Source organism: Hyaena hyaena, unplaced genomic scaffold, assembly GCF_003009895.1.
Source record: "Hyaena hyaena isolate Hyena2069 unplaced genomic scaffold, ASM300989v1 scaffold_45, whole genome shotgun sequence".
NCBI classification, from domain to species: domain Eukaryota; kingdom Metazoa; phylum Chordata; class Mammalia; order Carnivora; family Hyaenidae; genus Hyaena; species Hyaena hyaena.
In genome coordinates, this window is record NW_024080677.1 from 3,401,244 (window position 1) to 3,428,397 (window position 27,154).

At 38.8% G+C, this 27,154-nt stretch overlaps 1 protein-coding gene across 4 annotated transcripts in view; it reads left to right on the forward strand.

The window, feature by feature from the left end:
* The window catches only part of ULK4 (unc-51 like kinase 4), a 567,394-nt gene that overhangs the window by 431,342 nt on the left and 108,898 nt on the right, over window positions 1-27,154 (forward strand). For all 4 annotated transcript variants that reach the window (XM_039230385.1, XM_039230386.1, XM_039230388.1 and 1 more), the window contains one exon: window positions 14,297-14,482. In XM_039230385.1, the coding sequence (XP_039086316.1) occupies window positions 14,297-14,482 (186 nt within the window). The remainder of the gene's footprint in view (window positions 1-14,296; window positions 14,483-27,154) is intronic.

Below are 27,154 nucleotides of genomic sequence, written 5' to 3' on the forward strand. Positions count from 1 at the left end.
ACATCTGGGCCACCGGAAGCTGGTGGGAGCAAGAAAGGGGTTCACCCCAGAGGCTTCAGAGGAACATGGTTCTGCCCACACATTGATTTTAGACTTCTAGCCTCTGGAACTGTGAGAGAATAAATTTTTGTTGTTCTAACCACCCACTTTGTGGTCCGTTAGGATGGCAGTCCTTGAAAATTAATACATATGATATATTCCTTGATTGATTTTTTTTTAACATTAAACTGACCCTGCATTCCTCGAATACACCCTATTTAGTCAGGATGCATTATCTTTATTGTTATTTTAATATTTTGTGCAGTTTGAGTTAATATAATTTTGTTCAGAATTTGTACACCTGTGTTCATGAGGAATATTGTTTTGCACTTTCCTTTTTATCCTTTTTTTTCTTTATTTTTAATTAAAGTATAGTTGACATACAATATAAGTTTCAGGTGTACAACACTGTGATTCAACAACTAGATACATTATAAAATACCACAATAATTGTGGTTAACATCTATCACCGCACAAAGTTAGTACCGTACCGTGTTATCAACTGTATTCTGTATGCTGTGTTTTTCAGCCCTGTGACTTAGTTATTTTATAACTGGAAGTTTGTACCTCTTAATACCCTTAACCTATTTCACCCATCCCCCTACCTCTCTACCATCTGACAACCACCAGTTTGTTCTCTGTTTTTATGAGTCTCTTTTTTGTTGTTCTGATGTTGTTGTTTGTTCATTTGGTTTGTTTTTTTTTTTTTTGAAATCATGACATTGGTCTTTCACAGTATGACTTACTTCACTTAGCATAATACCCTCTAGGTCCGCCCATGTATTCTTGAATGGCAAGATTTTAATCAAATTTTATAGTTGAGTAATATTCCATTGTGTATATGTACATCTTCTTTTTCCATTTATTAGTTGATGGACACTTAGGTTACTTCCATATCTTAGCTATTATAAATAATGCTGCAGTAAACATAGGGGTGTACATATCTTTTAAAATTAGTGGGTTTTTTTTTTAGGTAAATACCCAGCAGTGATATTACCAGGTTGTATGGTATTTTTATTTTTAATTTTTTGAGGAACCTCAATAATGTTTTCTATAGTGGCTGCACTAATTTATATTCCCACCAGCAGTGCACAAGGGTTCCCTTTCCTCCACATCCTCACCAAGACTTATTTCTTATCTTTTTGAGACTAGCCATTCTGACAGGTGTGAGGTGGTATCTCATTGTGGTATTGACTTGCATTTCCCTTATGACTAGTGATGCTGAGTAACTTTTCATGTGTCTGTTGGTCATCTATGGATTTTGTTTGTGAAAAAACTATTCAGGTCCTCTGTCCATTTTTTAATGGAATTATTTGTGGGGTTTTTCGGTGTTGAGTTTTATAAGCTCTTCATGTATTTTAGATAATAACCCTCTATCAAATATATCATTTGCACATAGCTTCCCCCCATTCAGTAGTTGGCCTTTTGTTGATGGTTTCTGTTGTTGTGTGGAAGTTTTTAGTTTGATGTAGTCCTAATACTTTGTTGTTGTTTCCCTTGCCTGGAAGAGACACATTCAGAAAATACTGGTAAAGCCATTGTCCAAGAGTTTTCTTTTAGTTAAGAGCTTTATGGTTTCAGGTCTCACATTTAGGTCTTTCTTTTTTTTCCCTAACATTTATTTATTTTTTTGAGAGACAGAGAGAGACAGAATGTGAGCAAGGGAGGGGCAGAGAAAGAGGGAGACACAGAATCCGAAGCAGGCTCCAGGCTCTAAGCTGTCAGCATAGAGCCTGACATGGGGCTCGAACCCATGAACCGTGGGATCATGACCCGAGCCGAAGTTGGACGCTTAACCAACTGAGCCACCCAGGTGTCTCTAGGTCTTTCATTTTAAGTTTATATTTGTGCATGGTGTAAAAAAGTAGTCCATATCCACTTTTTTGCACGTAGCTGTCCAGTTTCCCCACACCATTTATTAGACTCTTTTTCCCGTTGTACATTTCTGCCTCCTTTGTTTTGGATTAATTGACCATATAAACATGGGGTTATTTCTGAGCTCTCTATCCTGTTTCATTGATCCATGTGTCTGTTTTTATACTCATGCCATACTGTTTTGGTTACTATAATTATGAAATCAGGAAGCATGATGCCTCCAGCTTTGCTCTTTTGCAAGATTGCTTCAGCTCTTTGGGGTCTTTATAATTCCATACAAATTTTAGAGTCATGTCTAGTCTGTGGAAAATACTGTTGGAATTTTGATACGGATTGCACTGGATCTGTGGATTGTTTTGTGTAGTGTGGACATTTCAACAATAATAATTCTTCCAATCTGTGAGCATGAAATATCTTTCCACTTGTGTCATCTTCAATTTCTTTCATCAATGTCTTATAGTTTATAGTGGACAAGTCTTTCACCTTCTTAGTTAAATTTATTCCAAGATATTTTTTTTTTCGATGCCATTATACATGGGACTGTTTTCTTAGTATTTCTTTCTGCCACTTCATTATTAGTGTATAGAAACGCAACAGATTTCTGGATAGTAATTCTGTATCCTGCAGCTTCACTGAATATTTTTAGGACTAATAGATTTTTGTTGGAGTCTATGGGATACAAGCTTTTGTGTGAACATAGGCTTTTTTCTCTTGAGTGTGTATCTGAGAGTGAAATTGCATCATCAGTTGCTATGTTAAGTCTATGTTTAACCTTTTGAGGCTGCCTTTTTCCAAAGTGATTGCACCATTTTATTCCTACCAGCAATGTATGAGAGTTCCCATTTCCCCACATCTGCACCAACACTTGCTATTATCTGTGTTTTTAATTATAACCATCCTAGTGTGTATGAAGTGGTATCTCATGGTGGTTTTGATTTGTCTTTCCCTGATGACTAGTGGTTTTGAACATCTTTTTCTCTGCTTATTGATGATCTCTATACCTTTCTTGGAGGAATGCCTATTTTCTTTACCCCTTTAAAAAAAATATTTTGTCTTCCTCTTATTGAATTGTCAGAGTTTTTATATATTTTGTATATACAAGTCCCTTTTCAGCTCATTAGATTTACAACAATTTTCTCTTGTTCCTTGGGTTTGCTTTTCACTTTTTTGATGATATTATTTGCAGCACACCATTTTTTAATTTTGGTGAAATCCAATTAATGTTTTCCTTTTGTTCCTTGTGCATTTGGTGTCAGACCTAAGGGAACATTGCCTAACCCAAGGTCACAGAGATTTACTCTTATGTTTTCTTCTAAAAGATATATATGTTTAGATATTTGATCCATTTTGAGATAATTTTTGTATACAGTGTGAAGTGGGGGTTCAACTTCATTCCTTTGTGTGTGGATATTTAGTTTTCTTAGCAGCGTTTGTAGATAAGACTTTCCCCCCATTGAATTATCTCAGCACTCTTGCAGAAAACCAGCTTACCAAACATATGTGTTTGCTTCTGGGCTCTCAAATCTTTTCCATTAATCTTTATGTGTATCCTTATGCCACTGCCACATTAGCTGAAATATTGTAGCTTCATAGCAAAATTTGAAATCAGGAAATGTGAGCCCTCAAAATTTGCTCCTTTTTAATTTTTTTTTTTTTTTTTTTTGGTCATTCATGGTCCCTTGCATTTCTGTATGAATTTTAGGACTGGCTTATCAATTTCTTTTTTTTTTTTAATTTTTTTATTTTTAATTATTTTAAATAAAGTTTATATTTAATTATTTTAAATAATTAAAGTTTATTTATTTTTGAGACAGAGACAGAGCATGAGTGGGGGAGGGGCAGAGAGAGAGGGATATACGGAATCTGAAACAGGCTCCAGGCTCTGAGCTGCCAGCACGGAACCCGATGTGGGGCTCAAACCCATGAACTGCGAGATCATGACCTGAGCCCAAGTTGGAGGCTTAACCGACTGAGCCACCCAGGCGCCCCTGCCCCTGGCTTATCAATTTCTGGCAAAAGAAAAAAAAAACCCGCTGCAGCTTTGCATGCTTTCAATCTGTAGGTCAACTAGGGACAAGTTACTTCTAAGCAATATTGACTACTCTGACCCTACAACGTGGAATATTTTTCTCTTTATGTAGACCTTCTTTAACTTTTTTCAACAATGTTTCATAGTTTTTGCTGTACAAATCGTGCACTTCTTTTAACTTTAGTCCTAAATATTCTGTTCTTTTTGATATTCTCATAAATGGAATTATTTTTTTAATTTCCTTTTCAGATTCTACTCATGGCTAGTATGGAGAAATACAATGAATTTTTGGCTATTGACTTCATATTCTATAAGTTAACTGAATTTGTTTATTCCAAGAGTTCTTTGCTGAATTCCTTAGGATTTTCTCTGTATTGTGTCATCTGCAAATAGAGTTTTAATTTCTAAATGTTTATTATTTCTTTTCCATGCCCAGTTCCCCTGGCTAGAACTTCCAATATAATAGTGAATAGAAATGGTAAGAACAGGCATCTCTGTCTTGTCATTGATCTTAGAGGAAAAGAATTCCCTTTTTACTTAAGTATGGTGATAGCTGTAGATTTTTCCTAGATATCCTATGTCATTTTGAGAAAGTTCCCTTTTATGCCTAATTTGTTGAGTGCTTTTATTATTAAATAGGATTTGGTTTTGTCAGATGTCCATTCTGTGATTGTTGAGAGCATCGTGTAATTTTTGTCTTTTAACCTATTAGTGTTGCACATAACATTGGTTTTCAAATGTTAAAATGGCCTTTCATTCCTAGGATAAATTCTGTTGGTCATGGTATATAACCCTTTTATTTTTTTTTTATGTCTTTTTTTTCAGTTTATTGGGATAATATTGACAAACCTAAATCTTTTTTTTTTTTTTTTTTTTTTTTAAGTAAACTCTACACACAATCTGGGACATGAACTCATGACTCCAAGAGTAGGAGCCACATGTTCTACCAACTGAGCTAGCCATCCCTGTATTCCTTTTAACATGTTGCTGGATACGGTCTGCTGACATTTTATTGAAGATCTTTTCACCTACATTCATGGTTTCTAGTTTGCTTTCTAGGAGTATCTCTGTCTGGTTTTGGTTTCAGGGTAATACCGGCCATGTAGAAATAACATGGAAATGTCACCTTTTCTTTAGCTTTCTGGAAGTGTTGGTATAGAATGGGTATTACTTCTTTCTTGAATGTTTGGTATGTTGACCAGTAAAGCCATTTGGGCCTGGAGTTTCCTTTGTCAGAAGGCCACTAACCATAAATTCATTTCATCTGATGGACAATTTGCTATTTAGGTAATCCCTTTCTTTTAAAGTGAGCCTTGCTATGCTTTCTTCTCTCTGATATTTTGTCCTATGAGTTCTAGTTGCTTTGGATTTCTGAGACTTTTTATTCATAATAAATCTGCTGGTGTCCACTTCAGTTGCCCTCTCTATGCTTAGGCCTGGAAACCTCTCAGTCTCTAACCTGTCACAAGAGTAGAGCTCACCTCACTTGTTTTCCATCCTTTAGGTATCCCTTTCCTGCTTTGGCTGGTGTCTCATATCTTAAAAACCATTGTTTAATGTATTTGTCTCCTGGTTTGTTATTATAGGCAGTTGGGTATATCCTTTCCCTGTTATTCTAGGGAAGATGGGGGGATTTTTATACCTTCAGTCTTTGTGTGTGGGGGGGCACCAAAAATACCCCACAAACAGTATGAGATTTACAATTATCCAAGAAATAAACCACCTTGAAAATATTGCTGATAAACAGTCTCCAGCTATTTGAACAATGAAGCAAAATTAGCTCAAAAAAGAAGAAATGTTAAAGTGGATAGAAATAGAAATCTGAACACCTATGCTTATCTCACCAACTACCCACAATCTATAAAAATAGAGAAAGGAATAAATATATCTTAAAATTGGGGGAGAAAAGAAAGAGACACTGTTAATGGAAAAGAAATCTTATGCAATTACTTGATGATAGAAAGCAGATGGGACTGAATCGAAATATTACCTATTACCCAGAACATACATAGGAGAAAACTAACCAGAAGGTAGGAACAGGTGCAGAAGATCTATAAACTCAAGAGTGAGGTGAAAAACTGATAGACGCCTTGCGGCATTTCCCAGGCTAATTGAAGATTAACATTTAGAACAGGCAGACCAATCCGTCTCCCTGCCTCATCCATTTTGCTCTGCTTTATTCCAACATACTAAGTCAAGAACTGCACTGTAAAGAGGATGACCTATCTGAGGTAATCTCTGCTATGGGGTCAGGGCCTAGGAAGCAGCATTATGGAATTTGAGGAAACCATAGAACACAGACAGGGGAAGCCAGTTGAAGAAACAGATACATACAAATGCAGAGGAAATCCATGCCAGCTGCCTATAATAATCTGCCTGATCTTTCATTCGTAAAATAGAAAGCCAAAGACTGCTAGACATTTGGGGAAGCCTAACAGCAAGAAGCAGAAACAACAAGATAAATAAACAGCCGAGCACAGAAGGACCAAAGTTGATAGGAAGTGTTACATTGAATTGTGTCCCCCCACAAAAATAATATGTTGAAGTCCTAACTCTTGGTTCCGAGAATTTTACCTTATTTGGAAATAGTGTTCCTGATGTAATTAGTTAAGATAAGGTCATTCTCAAGTAGACTGGGCCCCTAGTCCAATATGACTGGTGTCCTTATAAGAAGACAACTATGTGAAGATAAACACGCTGGGAGAATGTCACATGATGACAGAGGCAGAGATTGGAATTATGTAACTACATGTGAAGGAATACCAATGATTGCCAGAAGGTACAAAGAAGCAAGGGCAGATTCTACTATGGGTTTCAGAATGAGCATGCTCTGACCTTTGCTTGCAGACTTCTAGCCTCCAGAACTGTGAGACAACAAATTTCCATTCTTTGAGCCACCTGTTTGTGGTACGTTGTTATGGTCCCTTAGGAAACTACTACTGGGAACTGAAGTTTTCTTTTACTCCCATAAAATGAATGTTCAAGTAACACACAGAAAAGTTTTTAAAAAGGAAGAAATCAGAATAACAAGAAACAAGAAATATATAGAAGACAAATAATAAAATCGCATATTACATACACTTAAACCCTAATATCTTAATATTTACTTTAAATACAAATGATCTAAATGCACCAATTAAAAGACAAAGAAAGATAAAATACATAACAAAACATGATCCCACAATGTGTTGTCTATAAAAAACTCACTTCAAATATAATATAGGCAGGTTAAAAGTAAAAGTTTCAAAAGTATGTACCATGCAAATATTAATTTTAAAAAAACAGGACTGGCTGCCTTAATATCAGATAAATTAGACTTCTGAGTAAGAAAAATTACTAGAAGGGCATCTGGGTGGCTCAGCTGGTTAAGCATCTGACTCATGATTTTGGTCTAGGTCATGATCTCATGGCTGTGGTATCAAGCCCCGCATCAGGCTCCATGCTGAAATGGAGCCTGATAGGATTCTCTTTCTTCCCGTCTCTCTCTCTCTACCTCTCCCCCATTTGAGCTCTCTCTCTCTCTCAAAATAAATAAATAACTAAATAAACATTAAAAAAGAAAAATTACTAGAGACAGGGATATTGCATAATGATAAAAAGGACAGTCTCTTTGGGGTGACAACCATTTTAAATGTGCATACAATAGGACCTCAAAATACATGATACAAAAAAATAATAGAGCTTGAGATAATAAAATAAGATTCAAAACTGTAGTCGATTTCAAAGTTCTAGTCTTCAGCAATTGATAGAGGAACTAGACAGGAAATCATGAAGAATACAGAAAAATTGAACAACACAATCAACCAACAGGATATGATTGACAAATATGGAACATGGTACCAAACAACAGCAGAATATATTTTTTTCAAGCACCCATGGTACACTCGCAGACCTTGGGCCATAAAATAAACCTCAACAAATGTAAAATAAATTGAGCTAATACAGAATGAGTTCTCTGACCACAATGAAATCAAACTAGAAGCCCATAATTAAAAGACCATAGGAAAATTTCCAAAACTTAAAAATAAAACACACTTTATATTTTTAATAGTTTATTGTCGAGTTGGTTTCTGTGTAACACCCAGTGCTCATCCCCACAAGTGCCCTCCTCCATGCCCATCGCCCCCTTCCCCTCCCCCCCCATAACCATCAGTCATCAGTCCTCAGCATTCAAGAGTCTCTCACAGTTTGTCTCCCTCCCTCTCCCCTGCTATTTCTCCCTTCTTCTCCCCCACGGTCCTCTGTTAAGTTCCTCCTAATCCTCCTATACGGGCAAACATATGGTAGCTGCCCTTCTCTGCCTGACTTATTTCCCTCAACATAACACCCTCAAGGTCCATCCATGTTGCTACACATGGACAGATTTCATTCTTTCTCATTGCCATGTAGTATTCCATAGTATAGATAAACCACATCTTCTTGATCCATTAAAAAGAAGATGGACACTTAGGCTCTTTCCATGATTTAGCTATTGTTGAGAGTGCTGCTATGAACATTGGGATCCATGTGCCCCTGTGCATCAGCACTCCTGTGTCCCTTGGGTAAATTCCTAGCAGTGCTATTGCTGGGTCAAAGGGAAGTTCTACTGTTAATTTTTTGAGGAACTTCCACACTGTTTTCCAGAGGGGCTGCACCCGTTTACATTCCCACCAACAGTGTGGGAGGGTGCCTGTTTCTCCACATCCTCACCAGGATCTAGAGTCCTCTGATTTGCACATTTTAGCCACTCTGGCCAGCGTGAGGTGGTATCTCAGTGTGGTTTTGATTTGTATTTCCCTGATGAGGAAGGATGCTGTGCATCGTTTCATGTGTCTGTTGGCCATCTGGATGTCCTCTTTGGAGAAGTGTCTGTTCATGTCTTCTGCCCATTTCTTCACTGGGTTGTTTGTTTTTTGGGTGTGGAGTTTGGTGAGTTCCTTACAGATTTTGGATACTAACCCTTTATCTGATATGTCATTTGCAACTATCTTTTCCCATTCCGTTGGTTTCCTGTTAGTTTTATGGATTGTTTCCTTTGCTGTGCAGAAGCTTTTGATCTTGATGAGGTCCCAATAGTTCATTTTTGCTCTTGATTCCCTTGCTTTTGGGGATATGTCAAGTAAGAAATTGCCGCGGTGGAGGTCAAGGAGGTTGTTTCCTGCTTTCTCCTCTACGGTTTTGATCGTTTCCTGTATCATGTTCAGGTCCTTTATCCATTTTGAGTTTATTTTTGTGTACAGTGTGAGAAAATGATCCAGTTTCATTCTTCTGCATGTTGCTGTCCAGTTCTCCCAGCACCATCTGGTAAAGAGGCTGTCTTTTTTTTCCATTGGGCACTCTTTCCTGCTTTGTCAGAGATTAGTTGGCTGTACACTTTTGGGTCCAATTCTGAGTTCTCTATTCTATTCCATTGGTCTCTGTGTCTGTTTTTGTGCCAATACCATACTGTCTTGATGACGACAGCTTTGTAGTAGAGGCTAAGGTCTAGGATGGTGATGCCTCCCGTTTTGGTTTTCTTCTTCAGTATTACTTTGGCTATTCGGGGTCTTTTGTGGTTCCATACAAATGAAACTGACAAAAATTTTAAAAAGACAAAATTACCAATATGAGAAATGAAACAGGAAATGTAGTATAGATCCAAAGTCATTAAAAGGATAATAGCAGGATATTCTGAATAATTTTATGCTCATAAATTCAGTAACTAGAAGAAATGGACAAATTATTTAAAAAGTACTGAAACTTAACTAAGATAAACATCTTAGTAGTCCTGTTATCACTAAAGAAGTTGAATTTGTAATTTAAAACTTTTTTTAAAAAAGTTGATGGCCTAGGTGATTTCACTGGAGAATTCTGTCAAACATTTAAATGATTTTTAATACCAATTTTAAGAGGAATTTTATGAAGATTGTATTACCCTGAAAAAAAAAACTAGAAAAACAAAGCAAAACCATAAAAAGAAAAGACCCAAACCTACGTTATCTCTTTTAAACTTAGATATAAACATTTTCAACAAAATATTAGCAAACTGGATGCACCAATGTATAAAAAGTATTAACACTGTGACCAAGCAGGATTTATTACATTTATAAAGCTTTTTCAGTGTTCAAAAATCAACGTATTCTACCATATAAACAAGCTAAAGAAGAAATACCACATGATTATATCAATTATTATAGAAATGATATTTGACAAAATCCAGCACCCATGATCAAAGTTCTCATCAAACTAGAATTAGAGGAGAACCTTCCTCAACCTACAGCTAACATCCTACTTAATGGTGAAAGACTTAATCCTTTTTCCCTACTATCAAGAACAAAGAAAGGGTGTCAATCTTCTCCTCCGTTTTTATTCAACATCATGCTGCATGTTCTAGCCAGTGTGCTAAGGCAAGAAAAAAATAAAGAAGACATACTGTTGGGAAAGGAAGAGCTACAGCTATACTATTTGCACCTGACACATGTAGAAAATTCAAAGGGATCTACAAAAACACTCTTAGAATTAATAAGTGAGTTCAGCAAGGTCGCAGGATCTACAATCACCAAACAAAACTTAGTTGTATTTCTTTACTGAGAGTGAACATGTGGAAACGTATTAAAATCACTGTTTATAATTTACAAAGAAAATTAAATACTGAGATATAAATATGACAAAACATGTATGTCCTCAGCATTACAAAATTGTGATGAAAGAAGTCAAAGAAGACATACATAAATGGAGAGATATCACATACACCTGCACTAGAAGACTCAACAGACTAAAACTGTCAATTCTCCCTAATATTTTGGATAGTTTTAAGGCAATTCCTGTTAAAATTCCAATAAAGTTGTTAATAAATAGACAAGCTTATTCTAAAATTTATATAGAAAAACATGGGGTGCCTGGGTGGTCACTGATCCAGGTTGAGTGTCCAACTCTTGGTTTTGTCTCAGGTCACAATCCCATGGTTCATGAGTTCAAGCCCCACATCGGACTCCACACTGACAGTGGGAAAGCTGCTCAGGATGCTCTCTCTTTCTCTCTCTGCCCTTCCCCTGCTTGCTCTCTCTCTCAAAATTTAAAAAAAATAAGCAAAATGTATATAGAAAAACAATAGGCCACAAGTTAGTAAAGATAATTAGAAAAAGAATGAAGTTAGAGGAAACCCTCTACCTGGTGTTGACTTCTTATTTAGCTACAGTAACAAGACAGTGTGTTATTGGGGGAGAGATAGACACCTAAATCAATGGAACAGAATAAAGAACTCAGAAATAGGCTCACACAAATATGCCCAGTTGACTCTTTAACAAAGATTGAAAACAACTCAGCGGAGGAACAAATCTTTTAAGAATGATGCTGGAGCAATTGTATACTTGGTGGCAAAAATGAATTGAATGGTTAGATGGATGGATGGAAGAGCCTCTACCTAAACCTCATACTTTATGAAAAAATTAATTTAAATGTCAATTTTAAAACTTGCAGAAGAAAATCTTCAGGACTGGGGGCTAGGCAAAGAGTTTTTAGTGTAATTGACAACAACGGCACAATCCCAGTAAATTAAAACCACCAGTTGGATGAATCAAAATTATAATATTCTTTCTGCAAATGAGTGAAGTGCATGAAAAGACAAGCTACAAACTAGGAGAAAATGTTTGCAAACCACATACCTGAAAAAAAGTTTTATCTAGAATAGTTAAACAGCTTTCAAATATCAACAATAAAACAACAAACCATCCAGTTAGCAAAGGACAAAAGACATGAACAGATGAAAAGATATTCACTATCAGTTGCCATTATAGAAATGCAAATTAAAACCACAGTGAGCTATCATCATGTACCTAGTAGAGTGGCTAAAATTAAAAATGGTGATAACACCAAATGCTAGTAGAGATGCTGAGAAACTGGATCCCTTATACATTGTTTCTAGGAATACAAAATAGTAAAATGGAACCTCCCATTCAACCCAATAATTCATTCTTGGGCATTTATCTGAGAGAAATGAGAGTTAATGTTCACATAAAAACTTATACAATGTTCTCATAGTAGTTTTTCTTGGGATAGCTCCAAATTGGAAACAATTCAAATTTCCTTTAAGGAACAAATAAACTGTGGTACATCCATATCATGGGATACAACTCAGTAATAAAAAGAAATGAACTGTTGATACAGAAACTTGGATGGATCTCAATGAAATTATGTTGAGTGAAGACAGCCATATGTACTGTCTGCTTTCATTTATGTAACTTAGTTGGAACGACAAAGTGGCAAACAGGTTAGTGGTTGCCAGGAATTAGACATGAAGGAGAGAGAAAGCTGGCTTTTGCTATAAAAAAAAATGTTTGTGATAGAACTGTTCTGTATCTTAAGGTAGTGGGTATCACCAAATCTATACATGTGATAAAATTGCATAGAACTAAATACACAAACACATGTCAAAGCTGTAAAATCTGAATAAGCTCAGTGGATTTTATCAGTACTAATTTCCTGGTTGTGCTATTATACTTTAGTTATGAAGATGTTTCCACTGGGAAATTGGTTGAAATATGTATGAGATCTCTCTCTTTTTCTTAAACCTGCATGTGAACCTACAAATATCTCAAAATAAAAGATTAATTCACATGCAAAAGAATGAAGTTGAACCCCAGATAACACTATATACAAAATTAACTCAAAATGGATCAAAGACCTAAATGTAAAAGTTAAAACTATAACATTCTTAGAAGAAAAAACAAATGTAAGAGTTACAACTATAGAAATTCTTAGATGCATTTCTCAGGACATTGGAGTAAGTAACGGTTTCTTAGGTATGATACCAAAATCACAGAGAATAAAAAAAAGTAGATAAATTTGGATTCATCAAAATAAAAATATATATATATTTTGTGCTTCAAATGATACGATCAAGAAGATGAAAAGGCAACCTGCAGAATAGGAAAAAGTTTTTTTAATCTACTAATTTATATACACTTAGTATCTATCATAAAATAGCAGATGACCCATGTCAAAAATGGGAAAAGGATCTCCAAAGAAGATGTACAATTGGCCAATAAGCACATGAAAAGATGCTCCACATCATTAGTCATCATGGAAGTACAAGTGAAAACCACAGTGAGTTACCACTTACACCTGCTAGGCTGTAATTAAAACTACAGATAATAATAAGTGTTGGTGAGGATGTGGAGAAATGGGAACACTCCTGCATTGGTGATGCTAATGGCAGCTTCAGAAAACAGACTGGTAGTTCCTTATAAGGTTTAAACACAGAGTTCTTATATGACCCTGCAGTCACTTCTAGGTACACACCCAAGAGAAATGAAAACCTATGTCTGCATAAAAACTTACACACAAATTTTCACAACAGTATTCTTCATAAGAGCCAGAAAGTGAAAACAACTCATATCCATCAACTGATGAATGGATAAACACAATGTGGTATATCCATACAACAGGGTATTATTAGGCAATAAAGAGAAATGAAATTCTGATACATGCTACAGCAGGGATGAAGCTTGAAAACGTTACGCTGGGTGAGAGAAACCAGTCACAAAGGATCATATTCTGTGTGATTTTATGTGTCTAAAATGTTCAGAAGAGATAAATCCAGAGAGACAAGAAGCAGATTAGCCCTGGGCAGGGGCTGGCAGTGGGGAGGAGGAGACAATGCAGGGTGACTTCTACATCGTATGGGGTTTCTTTTGTGGATGATGAAAAAATTCTAAAATTGATTATGATGATGGTTGCACAACTGAGTGTACTAAAAATCTCTGAGCTATACATGTTAAATGAGTGAACTGCATGGCACTGGAATTAGATCTCAAGTTCTTACAAATAAAATAAAACTTTAAAAATGAAAAGATTATAATTCTTTGGAGTATTATTGTTATTTTGTACTATGCCTTTTAATGCATAACAGAAACAATGCTTTCTTGTCCCACCTGTTCAGTCAATAATTCAGACATGGACAAGTTCAGAATGTTCCTAAATATCTTCTAGGAAGTAGATTTTTCCTAAACAAGTTGATAACAAACAAGAATGTATGGGCAGTGCTTGTGAAAATTCAAGCTGTTTCCATTTCTATGGACACACACACCTGTCTGTGTATATTCACATATTAGGAATGCATATAAAATATGTGTTGGTCTTCTGCTTGTTACAGGCTATCTTTACTATGGTTTAATGAGAGGGTTCTGAGACTTCTGATTTTGTGCTATTAGCCTTGAGTTACTATATGCATTTTGAAAAAGTTACTGAAAAAAAAAAAAACATTTAGTCAATCTTTATACTCACTTAGACTGATTCTCTCAATCAGTTCTCCCAATGAAGCCAAAATATCCTGTGTTTCTTGAGGAATACCAACTTACTTTGATTAACTGGCATGTCCTCTTGGTTAATTTGCAGCTTCCAAACGAGGATCCTGAGATTTTTGAAGTTTCATCCAAGTGTCTGTCTATACTGGTTCAGCTATATGGAGGGGAAAACCCGGACAGCCTGTCCCCTGAAAATGCAGAGAACTTTGCTGATTTACTGACATCTAAGGAGGACCCAAAAGAACAGAAGCTTCTGTTGAAGATTCTCCGAAGAATGGTGAGTCCACACAGATCCTGGGGCCAGGGTGGGTGGCTGCAGTGACATCCGATGGGAGACGGTAGTCATTTTCTTGGACCTAATTTCAGTAAAAGAATTCCCACTTACCATGCTCTGCGGTCACCTCTTGTTAACATTGGTCACATTTTGCCTGTCTGTCTGCATATACAAATATATTGTTGTCTGAGCTATTGAAGAATGAGTTAGAGACATCGTGCCTTCTCACCCCTTAAGGCATTAACTGTACATTTTCTAACAAAATGAATGTTCTTTTAACCACAGTAATCAAAACCAAGAAATCCTTGTCCTTCTGTGGCAGCCATTTTTCTCTCTTCTAAGACTTTTATGGTTTTGGGTCTCACATTTAGGTCTTTGATCCATTTTGAGTTTATTTTTGTGTGTGGTGTAAGAAAGTAGTCCAGTTGCATTCCTTTGCATGTAGCTGCCCAGTTTTCTGAGCACCATGCACTGAAGAAACCATCTTTTCCTATGTCGTATGTTGTGGGTTAGCTGACCACGTAAGTGTGGGTTTCTTTCTGGGCGCTCTGTTGTGCACTTTCCCTCTTAGCATGATATTCCAGGTTCATGTTCTGCCTTTCTGCTGCAGCCGTGCTGGGGTCAGCCTTTCCTCCGAGTAACCGTGGAAACTTTACCTGGAGTTTTCTGGCTTTTCATTTAGAAAGTGAGATATGAAAATGTTCTGGGTTGGAATTATGATGACTCTTTTCCTAACAAGAAAAACAGCCTGAACAGCCCTAAGAGTACCCAAGTTTCACTGTTTCACTGTCTTCATGGAGGAAACCCCTATACGTCGCTCTCACCCTGATGTCTCTGACTTACCTTTTCAAGAATGCCCATAATGTTTCAGGCCAGCCATTCATGGTGCATGTTTTAAAACCTCCTAAAGCTTTCTAAATCACCCTTGCTGGGTTCAAGTTGCGCAAAACACACTCATGGATTCCGGAGCCCGTTCAGCTTAGCTGGGGCCTGGAACTTGCCTATCCTGAAACTCAGTTCTATTCAAACTGAGTTCAGTATGTTCAGAGAGAAATGGCAGAAGATTACTCAGAATGGTATGATCCCTAGCACCCACTCAGGGACTGATTTAGTCCTTCCTCCTGTCCGCCCTGCTGCTGCCTGTCCTTACCTCTGTGGCAGCCATTTTTCTGACTGCTGGCGTACTTTCTGTTCTCATCTGCATATTACCAGGGTAGTGATATGGTCTTGTTCACCATTGTATCTTCATCATGTTACAGTGTCTGACCCATAAGGGGTTCTCAGCAGACGTTAATAGTTCTGTGCTAATCCCTGTGTTAAGAACTTTCCGTGCATTGTTTAGTTTAACAGAAGCCCTAGAGGTCAGCTCCAGGGATCACTCCCGTTTTGCAGGTTAAAAACTAAGACTCAGAGAACTTGAGTAATAATGTCCCCATGGCCACCAACTAGTAGATGGTAGAGCTGATATCAGCCCAAGTTGGATTGCTCCTCGCCCGTGCCCTTTCCCAGCCTCCCTCCTGCAGCTCTGCCCAGTACTGGCATGGACTGTGTGGGCAGGCATCAAGTTGACTCTGACCAACTTTTGATCTAGAAAGCACCTGAGAGATTTATGTTTCCATTCATGGAAAAGTAAGTAATTGAATTCTTCCTACGCACAGGCAGGGCACTGAGGATACTCAAATAGTAAAACATGATCTCCCTGCTCCCTATTCTCAAGGGTCTTTAACTGGAGAGAGAGAAAAACACCCAGCTTCATTGCAATGCAGTCTGTGCCACAGTGGAGAGGGCAGCCACGTTCCACAGAGACAGTCCCTTTAGGATGAAGTTGACAAGGACATGACATTTGAGCTGAATGTAGAGGACTGTGTTGGTTGTCCACACAAGGAAAGAAAGAAGCCCATGTGGAGCCACAAGAGTCTGAAATGTACAAGGTTAGAATGAGAGGCATAAGAAAAGACCAGCCAGGAAAGACCAGACAGTTCCAGGAGAGATTTTAGTAGCCTTTGGAGTTTAGACACTACTTTTTGGAATTCGGAAATTCTGTCCTCTGAAACAAAAGGGCAGTGGAAGCATCTAACTGAATTCCAGTGATCTGTACTGGGAAATAAAGCTTTATCATGATAGCTGGCATGTAATAGGTATTTGATAAGCATCCAATGAGCTGAGTAACATGTGTCTATAAAATCTCTGCTTGTTCGCTTTTGCTGTTCAGGGTGTATAGTGAGCTCATTTTAGTGCTTTTTAGGTGCGCGGGTCAGACTGAGAGGGACCTCAAAAGGTATTTAGTTAGCCCAAAGCCTGATGTTCGTCTCCTCCACGGCATCCCTGCCATGTTTCTGAGGAGTGGATGAGGTTGTATAGGTGGATGTGTAGAGGACAGGATCTCAACAGGATTGTAAGCAAAGATTTCCTGTGGCTTCACAGAGGCCGGTCTCTCAGGCTCACCTCACCTCACAGTACCGAAGGAACCAGATTTGATAGAGAAGCGTGGATCATTCTCAGGTTATTGCCCAGTGTTAGCATTTGGATAGAAGACGCTTGACTGGTGCAGCCTCCTGACTGTCAGAAGTTCGGAGGGGAAAGGAGCTCCCAAAGACCTTCCTCAAAGGATAATCACTCCCTCTTGGAACACTTCCCTGTGCTGTGGGGCTGTCACTCTGTAAGCCCTGATAGAGGCGTACCCTCCTTTCCCAAGTGAGCTTGCTGGATTCTTCAGGAGAGGGTGACCACCAAAATGCATGTGGCCCTGTCATTCACAAGGCCAGGCAATGAGCATGTCAGCCACAGGTAAACCACGGTCTTCAGAGAGCTGTCCCGGGGAATCATGTGGCAGATCCCTCCGTGCAATTCCCACAAAAGGACTGACTTCTTGAAATATCTATTTATAGTCCCAAGCTGGTGGCAATTACTTTCTAAAACCACAATTTCCAATAACCGATTCAAGATATGGAATGTTTAATTCGTGCTAATGAAGTTGGGGTATGTTCTGCCCCTGGGGTACTTTTCCTTATTTAGGCTGTATTTAGAACATCCGGAAGATGTTGAATAAACCCAAGGATTTAATTATCCATTTGCAATTTACCAGAAAGCAAGGAGGTTTTAGAACTATACTTGGTGCTCTCACTTTAAAAATATGATGGACTCCTTCAGGCCACTCCGATGTGTCCCTGTCTCTTAAACCTGATGTCAATGGGAGTTTTCCCAGGCTAATGATTATAGATTAGCAACTTGTCTCTTAATTAAAGTGAGTTTATTTCAACACCCAGAATATTGACTACATATAAACTGCCACAGACTTGTTCTATAAAACCGGCTTAAGCATAGACTGTTGACTACTTTATGAAAGCAGAGAAGGGATCCATGGGAGGGTGGTTGAGGCCTGCCTGATGTGTCTAACTCCTGTCACCTGGCCACCTGTCTACCTGGCATAGCAGAGGTGACAACCCTGAGATCAAGAGTTGCGTGCTCTTCCAACTGAGCCAGGCGCCCCTTAGTCTCTTTTTTTCTAGAAGAGTCTTTTGGTTTTTGTTTTTTTCCCCTATGAAATTGACTTTTTTAAGTGTTCGAGTCTGTTGACTGGTAGAACATCCAACATTCTGGAACCTGTGAGTTTCTTCATGACATTTTTTGGTTGGAATATCTCCCTGGCAATGGTCCCTTATGATGTGCCCTGTAAGAAGTATGTGATGCCGGGCTGCCCATTCCGGGGCTGAGTTTGACTGCCTGCTGAAGGGCTGTCTGCCACATCTCTCCATCTTGCAGGTATGTTTCCCATTGCAATTACAAAGCAGTCCTCAGAGAGATACGCTGGCGCTGTGTGAATATCTGTATTCCTCACAACTGTTTAAACCAAAGACTAAAAACTATATAAATGGGATAATGTTCATAGAGCAAAAGAAGTAGGTATTTATAAGCATGAGAGAGGGAACATTTGAAGCATGGGAAGGACTGACCTGTTGTCCTTGGCAACAGATAGAATATCCCTCAAAATGAGGGAAGACCTGCTCAAAATGCTACTTCCTTCACAATATTAATCCCCGGACAATGCACCCTGTATAAACGGTAAATAAAAAGCTAAGAGCCTTTAGAATTGCTCTATATTCTACCTCCTCTAACAACCAAGGAGGAAAAACTAAGGAAAAAGAAACAAAAAAAGGAAGCAGCTTACTCTGAGTGATCACTTATTAATTCAAACCTGGAATATTCCCATTTATAGGGACTTATTATCTGGTTCAAATTATAGTGATTATGACTCACTCTGGCGTTTTCCTGATTTTCAGTGATCTTTCTGACCATCATCAACCCCACTGTGCAGCTGTTGCCGTGTGCAAAATGCTGCCGATCTTGGTTATGTGGGATTTCCTTAATGACATGCTTTTAACGAAACCATCTCAAAATAACGAGCACTCAAAGTATGTTAAGTATTAGGATGGACATGTTTGAAAAATGCTTCCTTGTGGATGTGGACAGCAAAGAAAATTGTTCTGGACCCCTCCCTTATGAACACCTACATTAATATTTCTAATTTTTTGATTTTTAAAATATTTTACGTATAATTTTTCTTTATATGATCTGTATTAATTTTAAGAAATTAATTGTATCCATTGAAGGAAACAATAGTTATTAATATCTACATTATAGTCAGAGGAGTATTGGTAATACCCAGTTCATGCTTGAACATATTCATAGGAATATGTTTCTTTCCTTAAAAAAAAAAGATGGTTTTCAAGGTGATTCACTGTATATAAGAAAGAAACAGAGGGACGTCTGAGTGGCTTAGTTGGTTAAGTGTTCAACTCTTGGTTTCAGTTCAGGTCATGATCTCCTGGTTTGTGAGTTTAAACCCCATATCAGGCACCGTGCTGACAGTGTGAAGCCTGCTTAGGATTCTCTCTGTCTCTCTCCCTCTGCCGCTCCCCGACTCATTCTGTGTCTCTATCTCAAATAAATAAACTTAAAAAACAAACAAACAAAAAAACCAGAATTTGGTTTCAGGTTTTCAGTTTTAAAATAATCATAGAAAAAGCTAAAGATTAAAAACATGTTTTTTAGCTGATATTTTAAATATCTGGGAGATTATTTTAAATTGTAGCTTTTAGATAACTTGAGTTTAAAGGTACATTATGACCTTTTTTTTTCTTTCTTTCTTTCTTTTGTTTTTTTGTAAGTAATTGATCAACAGAAATACTGGGCCAAGTTTAGGCCTATTATTTTGTAACACAGGAATTCCGTTTTGTTCCAGAATAAGTGATACTGGAAAAATAACCACTTAAAGTAAATTCAGGTAAACGAGTCACCTAACAATTGTGGTAAATAATGATAGGATGTGTGATTGGGATTGACCTCAGACAAATAAAACTAAAATTTATTAAAGTGAATTGATTATGTCTTTTGACAATGTTATAAAGGCATTCTTATAGTTACTAGCTAGTATTTTGCAACACTACGGAGGAAAGTTCTTCACTAAGAGTAACCACTCAAGTAGATATTAAGTAGATATTATGTGCCTACTCTATGGCAGACGGAGTTCTAAAAGCTTGAGGATGCAGCAGGGAGCAGCACAGACAAAAATTCCCACTCTGCTGGAGCTTCCTGGGAGAAGGAGATGATAACCGAGTAGCTATAAATACAGCTATCTTATATTTTAGGTAGTAAAACACTACCTAAAGAAATAAGTAGATAAGAAATAAGTAATAAGTAAAGAAATAAGTAGAATAGGACATTTGCAATTTGAGTCGATGTAAGCAGGGAAGAGCTTCCTGAGATGACATCTGAGTGAAGAGGAGACATGTAAGATGTGAGGGGGATAACGGGGAGGGGGTGTGGTGGGGGGAGGGAGTCCTTGAGGCCCCTTAAGCCTTTGTGGAGACTGGCCTTTATCCTGAGGGTTTTGAGCAGGCAGCCAGGATGGCCCAGTTGTTGCGTTGAGAATAGTTACAATGATCAGAGGTAAGAGGTGTCAGGAGATTACTGCAGTCCAGGGGAGTTCTGATCATGGCTTGCATGATATTTTAGACAAATTATATTGATATTTTAGACAGTTCTTGAAAGTAGAACCAAGAGTGTTTGCCAAGAGATTGGATACAGGCCAAGACAAAGAGAGTAGTCAAAGATGATTCTAGTTTATGCCAGGTTTATGCCAGGCTCTAGATGGCCAGAACTCTAGGGGAGCTGTTTTGGGGGTAGAGAGGAACTCAAGAGCTCAGTTTTGGATATGTTATATGTGAGCTGCCTGTCAGACATCCAAGTGGGATTGTCTAGTTGGCTCTTGGATCTATAGGTCTGGAATTCCAAGTAAGAGAGATCTAGACTGGAGAGAAGAATGGTGGGAGGCAGTGACCAGAATGTGCGATGTTTGCATGTGGATTCTGGAAGGTCACAGTTAACAGTAATGACCAGGTCTAGAGTAAAACCACAGTAGTGAGTGTCTGAAGGGTGAAGGGGTCCAAGGTCATTGGACAGAAAACCTAAGAACTGAGTGGTACTAGAAGGATCCTCTCTTTGGACATTGACATTGCCAAGTGCTGTGACGGGAATGATGTTGAGGACAAGGACAGTGAGCTGGGGACCAAGTGATCTATAGTAATTGCAACAGGGAAGAGTAGCCAACGGTATTCTCTGGTGACATTGGATTTAAAGCTGGAGAAGGGGGGAAGGGAGGCGGGATGGAGAATGGCAACCAAGGAGCCACCCCCAGACCCAGTGGTTCAAGGGATGTAAGAGACCCCTTCAGGGGAGGCAGCATTCTGAGGGAAAAGCCTAGTTTTAGTTAGAGCAACAAAGTGAAAAGAATATTTTGGGAAGAGATTGAAGATACAAGATATTTTGCTGTTGACTCTCCGAAGGGCACAGTGCACAAAGTTCAAGAGGAGGAGTGAGCCGGGAGCCCAAGAAAAGTCTGTACAGAGCCTTTGGGGTATGATAGTCCAGGGGAAGGGGAAGACCTGGGCTTTGCATAGTGACCAATGTAAACTAGAATGAAATGTGTGAGATTTGCCCTGACTGTTCAAGGCAGATGGGATGGATGAGGCTGTGAGGAACAGCCTGCAGAGTCCCCCTGACTACAGCCAGGACAGAGGTGACCCCACCGAGAGGGCTCCACCCATGACAGCAGAGGGCCGGTGTTGCTCTGAGTTTGCAGTTCCCACCTGAGCCCTGCTAGGGCGGCCTGTAGCCTGGCCCTTCCCTCCATCACAAGGGGCTCTACCAGTGACTTTGGACTTTTTTGTGGGCCATCTTTCACCATAGCACACCTGAGTGATGGCACATTATAGTAGACTTCACATTTAACTTTCTCAGCACCATCTTTGACTGGCTTTTTTTTTTTTTCAAACTGCTTAAGTTTGAAATTCATCAATTTTCCGTTGCTATGCAAATTAGTATTCCCTTTTAAAATGCCTGTTCATGGGGCGCCTGGGTGGCTTAGTCGGTTAAGCGTCCGACTTTCGCTTAGGTCATGATCTCGCGGTTCGTGGGTTCGAGCCCCGCGTCGGGCTCTGTGCTGACTGCCAGCTCGGAGCCTGGAGCCTGTTTCAGTCTGTGACTCCCTCTCTCTCTGACCCTCCCCTGCTCACGCTGTCTCTCTCTCTCTCCTAGAAATAAATAAAAATATTTAAAAAAATAAATAAATAAAAAAATAAAATAAAATGCCTGTTCTGTCACCACGCCTGAAGATATGTTCTCCTTCGTCAGCTGGTGATCATCCGGTCTTTCTAGCTGTCAGTTCTTCACTCTTCGAAGGCTTTGGGTGTGATTCTTCCACCATCACTGGCAACGATTTCATGAAATCCCATATCTCTCTGCAATATTTGAATTTTCTATTTGCAATTGGTTTGTGTGTTGCAACTCTACAGACTAGGAAAAAACATTTTGCCTCGCCCAGCTGAGCACTTTGGTGTGTGAGCGTGTGACGGCAAACCGCCCATCAACTTATCAGTGAACGTATTCCTGCCCCAGGGATGTGTGCTTCCCTGCTCATTCAGAGCTCCTGGGGACAGGGGTTTTGAAAGTAAATAGTCAGGGAACCAGAACCCGCTGCCACTCTGTAATGGCCCTTTTAACCTAGTAAATGTGATGATCCCACATTCAGTCATAGTTTGCATTTAAGAATTTGCCTTGAAAGTCAACCATCGTAATAAATGACTGTCCTGATCGATGTCCATGGACATTTATTCTGGTATTTTAATATTTTGATTGGAAGGGTTGATGAGTAAGGCTGAGCAAACGACACATTCCCCTTCTACTCTTTCTCCCTAGAAACTCGGGAGATGATTGAGGAGCTTAGGTGGCCCCCAGGTGCGGTACAGAAAGACCTAGTCTTAGTCCCACATGAGCATCCCGGGGGTACCTGTGGGGTTGTTACTGAGACCTGCCGTAACTTTTTCTGTCTTGGGGGTTGGCTTCTCCAACACCACTGCCGAAGGAAATGTTCTGAAAGTGTTCCTGAGAACTATTTCCTGTGGCGTCTTTCTTTCCCACTCTCAGGATCCTCCTTGAAGCGAATAATGATTGGGACTCTCGTTTCGAATTATCCTTGCCTCCCTTCCTGATTTATACCTAAGATGCATTTATCCTTTCCTCAGAGAAAGACTCAAAGTTCCACGCAATGTAATTTTTTAAGATACTAACTACTTTTATTTACTATAAACTGATAGTATTTGCTTTCTATGAATGCTCCTAGAAACATTGTAGATTTTATTAGTTGGATCTCCAAAAGATTTAGTTGTAAGTACCACAAAAGTTTTGATGCCACTTGCTTTTTTTTTTTCTTTCATGATTATGTCAAGAGCTGAAGCCTGTTTATAAACTCCACATGGACCTTTTGTGTAATGGTTATGAGCAGGTTTTAATGAAATTTGAGAGTGTTCCTACAGATCACAGATACTGGGGCCTTTAACATTGCCCCGTTGCTTAGCAACCGGGAAGTCATTACATTTCCAGGCTCTGTAATAACATGAGATACTTTTCTTTGCCAGTCCCTGTTGAAAATGTAAGGAAAATAATCCCTTTCTAAAGGTTGCGCTCTGTGAGTGGGCAGCAAAACAGATTTTCTTTTTCTCTTCTCCTGATCTGGGCAGGTTTTAATTCCATGCACAAGTATTGTTTTATGAATGTTGCATGTGACAGAATGAAATAGATTCTAAGATGATATTCTGAAAAGGAAGATCTACTGTTCTGAAATAATGATCATAAATACCATACGTATTTATGGATCGTAAATACCACCCAGGTGGCCCAGTCAGTTAAGCATCTGACTTTGGCTCAGGTCATGATCTCACAGGTTGGTGAGTTTGAGCCCCGCATCAGACTCTGTGCTGACAGCTCGGAGCCTGGAGCCTGCTTCGGATTCTGTGTCTCCCTTCCTCTCTCTGCTCTTCCCCTGCTAATGCTCTGTCTCTCTCTCCTTCAAGGATAAATAAACATTAAAAAACAAAATACCATAGCAGTTGTTAACATACGTGTGTGCCTTCACTGTGTTGAGAAGAAGATTAGGCTTATCAGCTGCCTTCCAGTTAATGCAAGAATGTCTGCTTATTACTAGTTCATTTATTCTGTCCAGGCATTTATTTTAACCAGGTATTGGAATAGTTTTCAGACTTTAGTAAAACCATATTTTCAAGGGGGAAAGTTTAATTTATTGACTATCTTTGAAAAGATATCTTGTAATTTTTCTAAAGCAGAATTTTTTATGTTATTAAAGGATAGACAGTTTGTATATGAAGTTTATAGCAGGATTGCGGATGGTGGCCAAAAAGTAGAAACAACTTAAATGTCCATCAACTGATGAATGGATGAATAAAATGTGGTATATCCATACAGTGGCATATTATCCAGCCCTGAAAGGGAATGAAGTACTATCACCCACTACAACAGAGTCTCCAGGAGATCACTGTCAGACACAGAATGCCACATAGTGGGTGATTCTATTTATGTCCCTAGAACAGACCTATAGGGACAGAAGGATTGGTGGTTGATGGGGGCATGAAAGAAAGGGGGGATGAGAGTGGCTGCTAACAGATACAGGATTTTAGGAGGCGGTGATGAAGGTGATCCAACACTTTTTATGATGATGGTTACACACCTTTGTGAATATACCAAAAACCACTGCATTGTACACTTTTAAAATGAGGAATTTTATGTTAAGTGAACTTTTTAGAAAAAAAGATTTATAACACCCAAAAACAAAACAAAACAAAAGAAACAAAATGGAAATATATAGCTGTTGTAGGAACTTAGGGAAATGCATGATGGCTCGGAGCGGCTGACTCTTGATTTCAACTCAGGTCATGATCTCATGGTTCTATCAGTGCAGACCCTGCTTGGGATTCTCTCTCCCTCTCTGTTGGCCCTTCCCCTATTTTTTCTCTCTCTCAAACAAACAAACAAACAAACAAACTTAAAAACAAACAAGGGGAGCCTGATTTCAGCTCAGGTCATGATCTCATAGTTTGTGGGTTCAAGCCCCACGTCGGGCTCTGTGCTGACAGCTCAGAGCCTGGAACCTGCTTTGGATTCTGTGTCTCCCTCTCTCTCTGCCCCTACCCTGCTTGTACTCTGTGTCTCTATCTCTCTAAAAAATAAATAAACATTAAAAATTTAGAAAAAACAAAAAGAAGAAAATAGCATCATCCTTTATTAAACTTATAACCCATATAATTACCATGGTTAATGTTTTGTTTGATTCTGGACACACAGGACCTACATTTAATAAACACACAGACATATATATATTGACATATTTCTAAATGATTTGAGATTTTAAATCATGGTGGTAAAATAATTCAGGTGTTTACCTTGATTGCTCCCACAAATTACATCAAAATGGTCAATGTAAGTATAAAAACAAGTAAAAGTAAGAATAATAATAATTAAAATTTTTTTAAATAAATAAATAAGCCAAAGTGCACAATCTCATGAAAACCAGGAAAAGTATCAGTAATAGACACCTAATTTGGGAAATTTCTAGAAGACCACTTAGTTCAACAGAAAGGGTGTTTGGAATTTAAGAGACCTCAGACGACTGCAGGCAAAAAAGCAGGTTTACTGAGAAGCTCTGGAAGAATCCCAGGCTCTGAGGTAGCAGGGGCTCAGAGGGTGCGCGGAGCCTAGGCCCTGGCCCATCCTTGGACCTGCTCAGTAAGGAAGTTCCCCAAGGTGCCCTGTGGTAGGCACAGGGTAACTGAATTCTGGGCTTGGCCCCCCAGAGCCTCTGACCCTGTTCCTCCAATGAATTTAAGTCTCCTCATTTCTCCTTCATTTCTCCCATGGCAAGACTGCCCACTGCTCTCAGAAAGTGAGATCTTACATGTTCTGAGGTGGCTCATCAGGCTACCAGTACTCACTCATATAGATCTGCATTTATGAATATGAGCAGACAAGGAAGAATCGCTGGACATTTGAAAAAAGTCCATATCCAAAGAATGGCCATGGGTGAACCAGAAAAGCCAGTGGTTACAGAAGAAAAATGCTAAGGAACAAGACTCTTCCAAAAATTTTAATTAGTATCCTCATAAAGCCTTGAAAGATTATTGCATTCATAAAACAAAACATGACTTTCGAATTTTAAAACCCAGTAGAGAGGTTGAGTAACAGAATAAACTCTGAGAAAAGCCACCTGAATTATTTATAAAACCAACTTGAAGAGTTCTTTCTGAACACAGAGTGAGAGCAATGTTAAGAATTGTGGCAGATGGAGCCAGAAAATCCAGCAGCCTTTCAGGGGACCAGTATACTAGCACCACAGGTCTGGTGATCCACCCAAATTAATTATCCCTCTTGGCATAGGGAAAAGTGATCAAACACTCGATTGTAGTATGTAGTCATTTCCCCCACATCTTCCAAAGGAGAGCAATTTGCTTATAGGGTATATGCATATGTGTGTATGTCTACTTACATATATCTATTTGCAAATTGTGCTCCTATGGAGGTATATATACACACAATAGGTATGTGCGTGTATGTATATATGTGTATGTAGGTGAGGCATATTTTCTAAAGATAGATGTTTTGGGCATTCCACTTATCTATTAGACTAGATGCTGATTGTTTCGTACTGTTTAAAACATAAGATGTATAATATTATTCTAGGAAGTACATATTTTCTAGGGAGTTATCACACATTTCCAAAACTATGATATGCAAATAAAAGGCCATCCCACCCTCTATTGTATTTTTTAATTTTTTTAATGTTTTATTTATTTCTGAGAGAGAGAGAGAGAGACAGCGTGAGCAGGGGAGGGTCAGAGAGAGAAGGAGACACAGAATCTGAAACAGGCTCCAGGCTCTGAGCTAGCTGTCAGCACAGAGTCTGAGGTGGGGCTCAAACCCACGAACCATGAGATCATGACCTGAGCTGAAGTCAGACACTTAACCGACTGAGCCATCCAGGCACCTCTCTTTCTATTGTATTTAATCTAGTTACTCCCCTTTGTTTGCTGAGCTAATGGGAGCTACCAGCAACTGTCATTAGTTGTGTTTCCATTGAAGTAAGTCTTAATAGGATTTCAAGAATAGAATTGAGGGGGCACCTGGGCGACTCGGTTGAGCATTCGACTCTTGATTATAGCTCCAGTCATGATCTCACAGTCATGAGATGGAGCCCCTTGTCAGCCTCCACACTGGAGTTTAAGATTCTCTCTCTCTCTCTCTCTCTCTCTCTCTCTCTCTCTCTCTCTC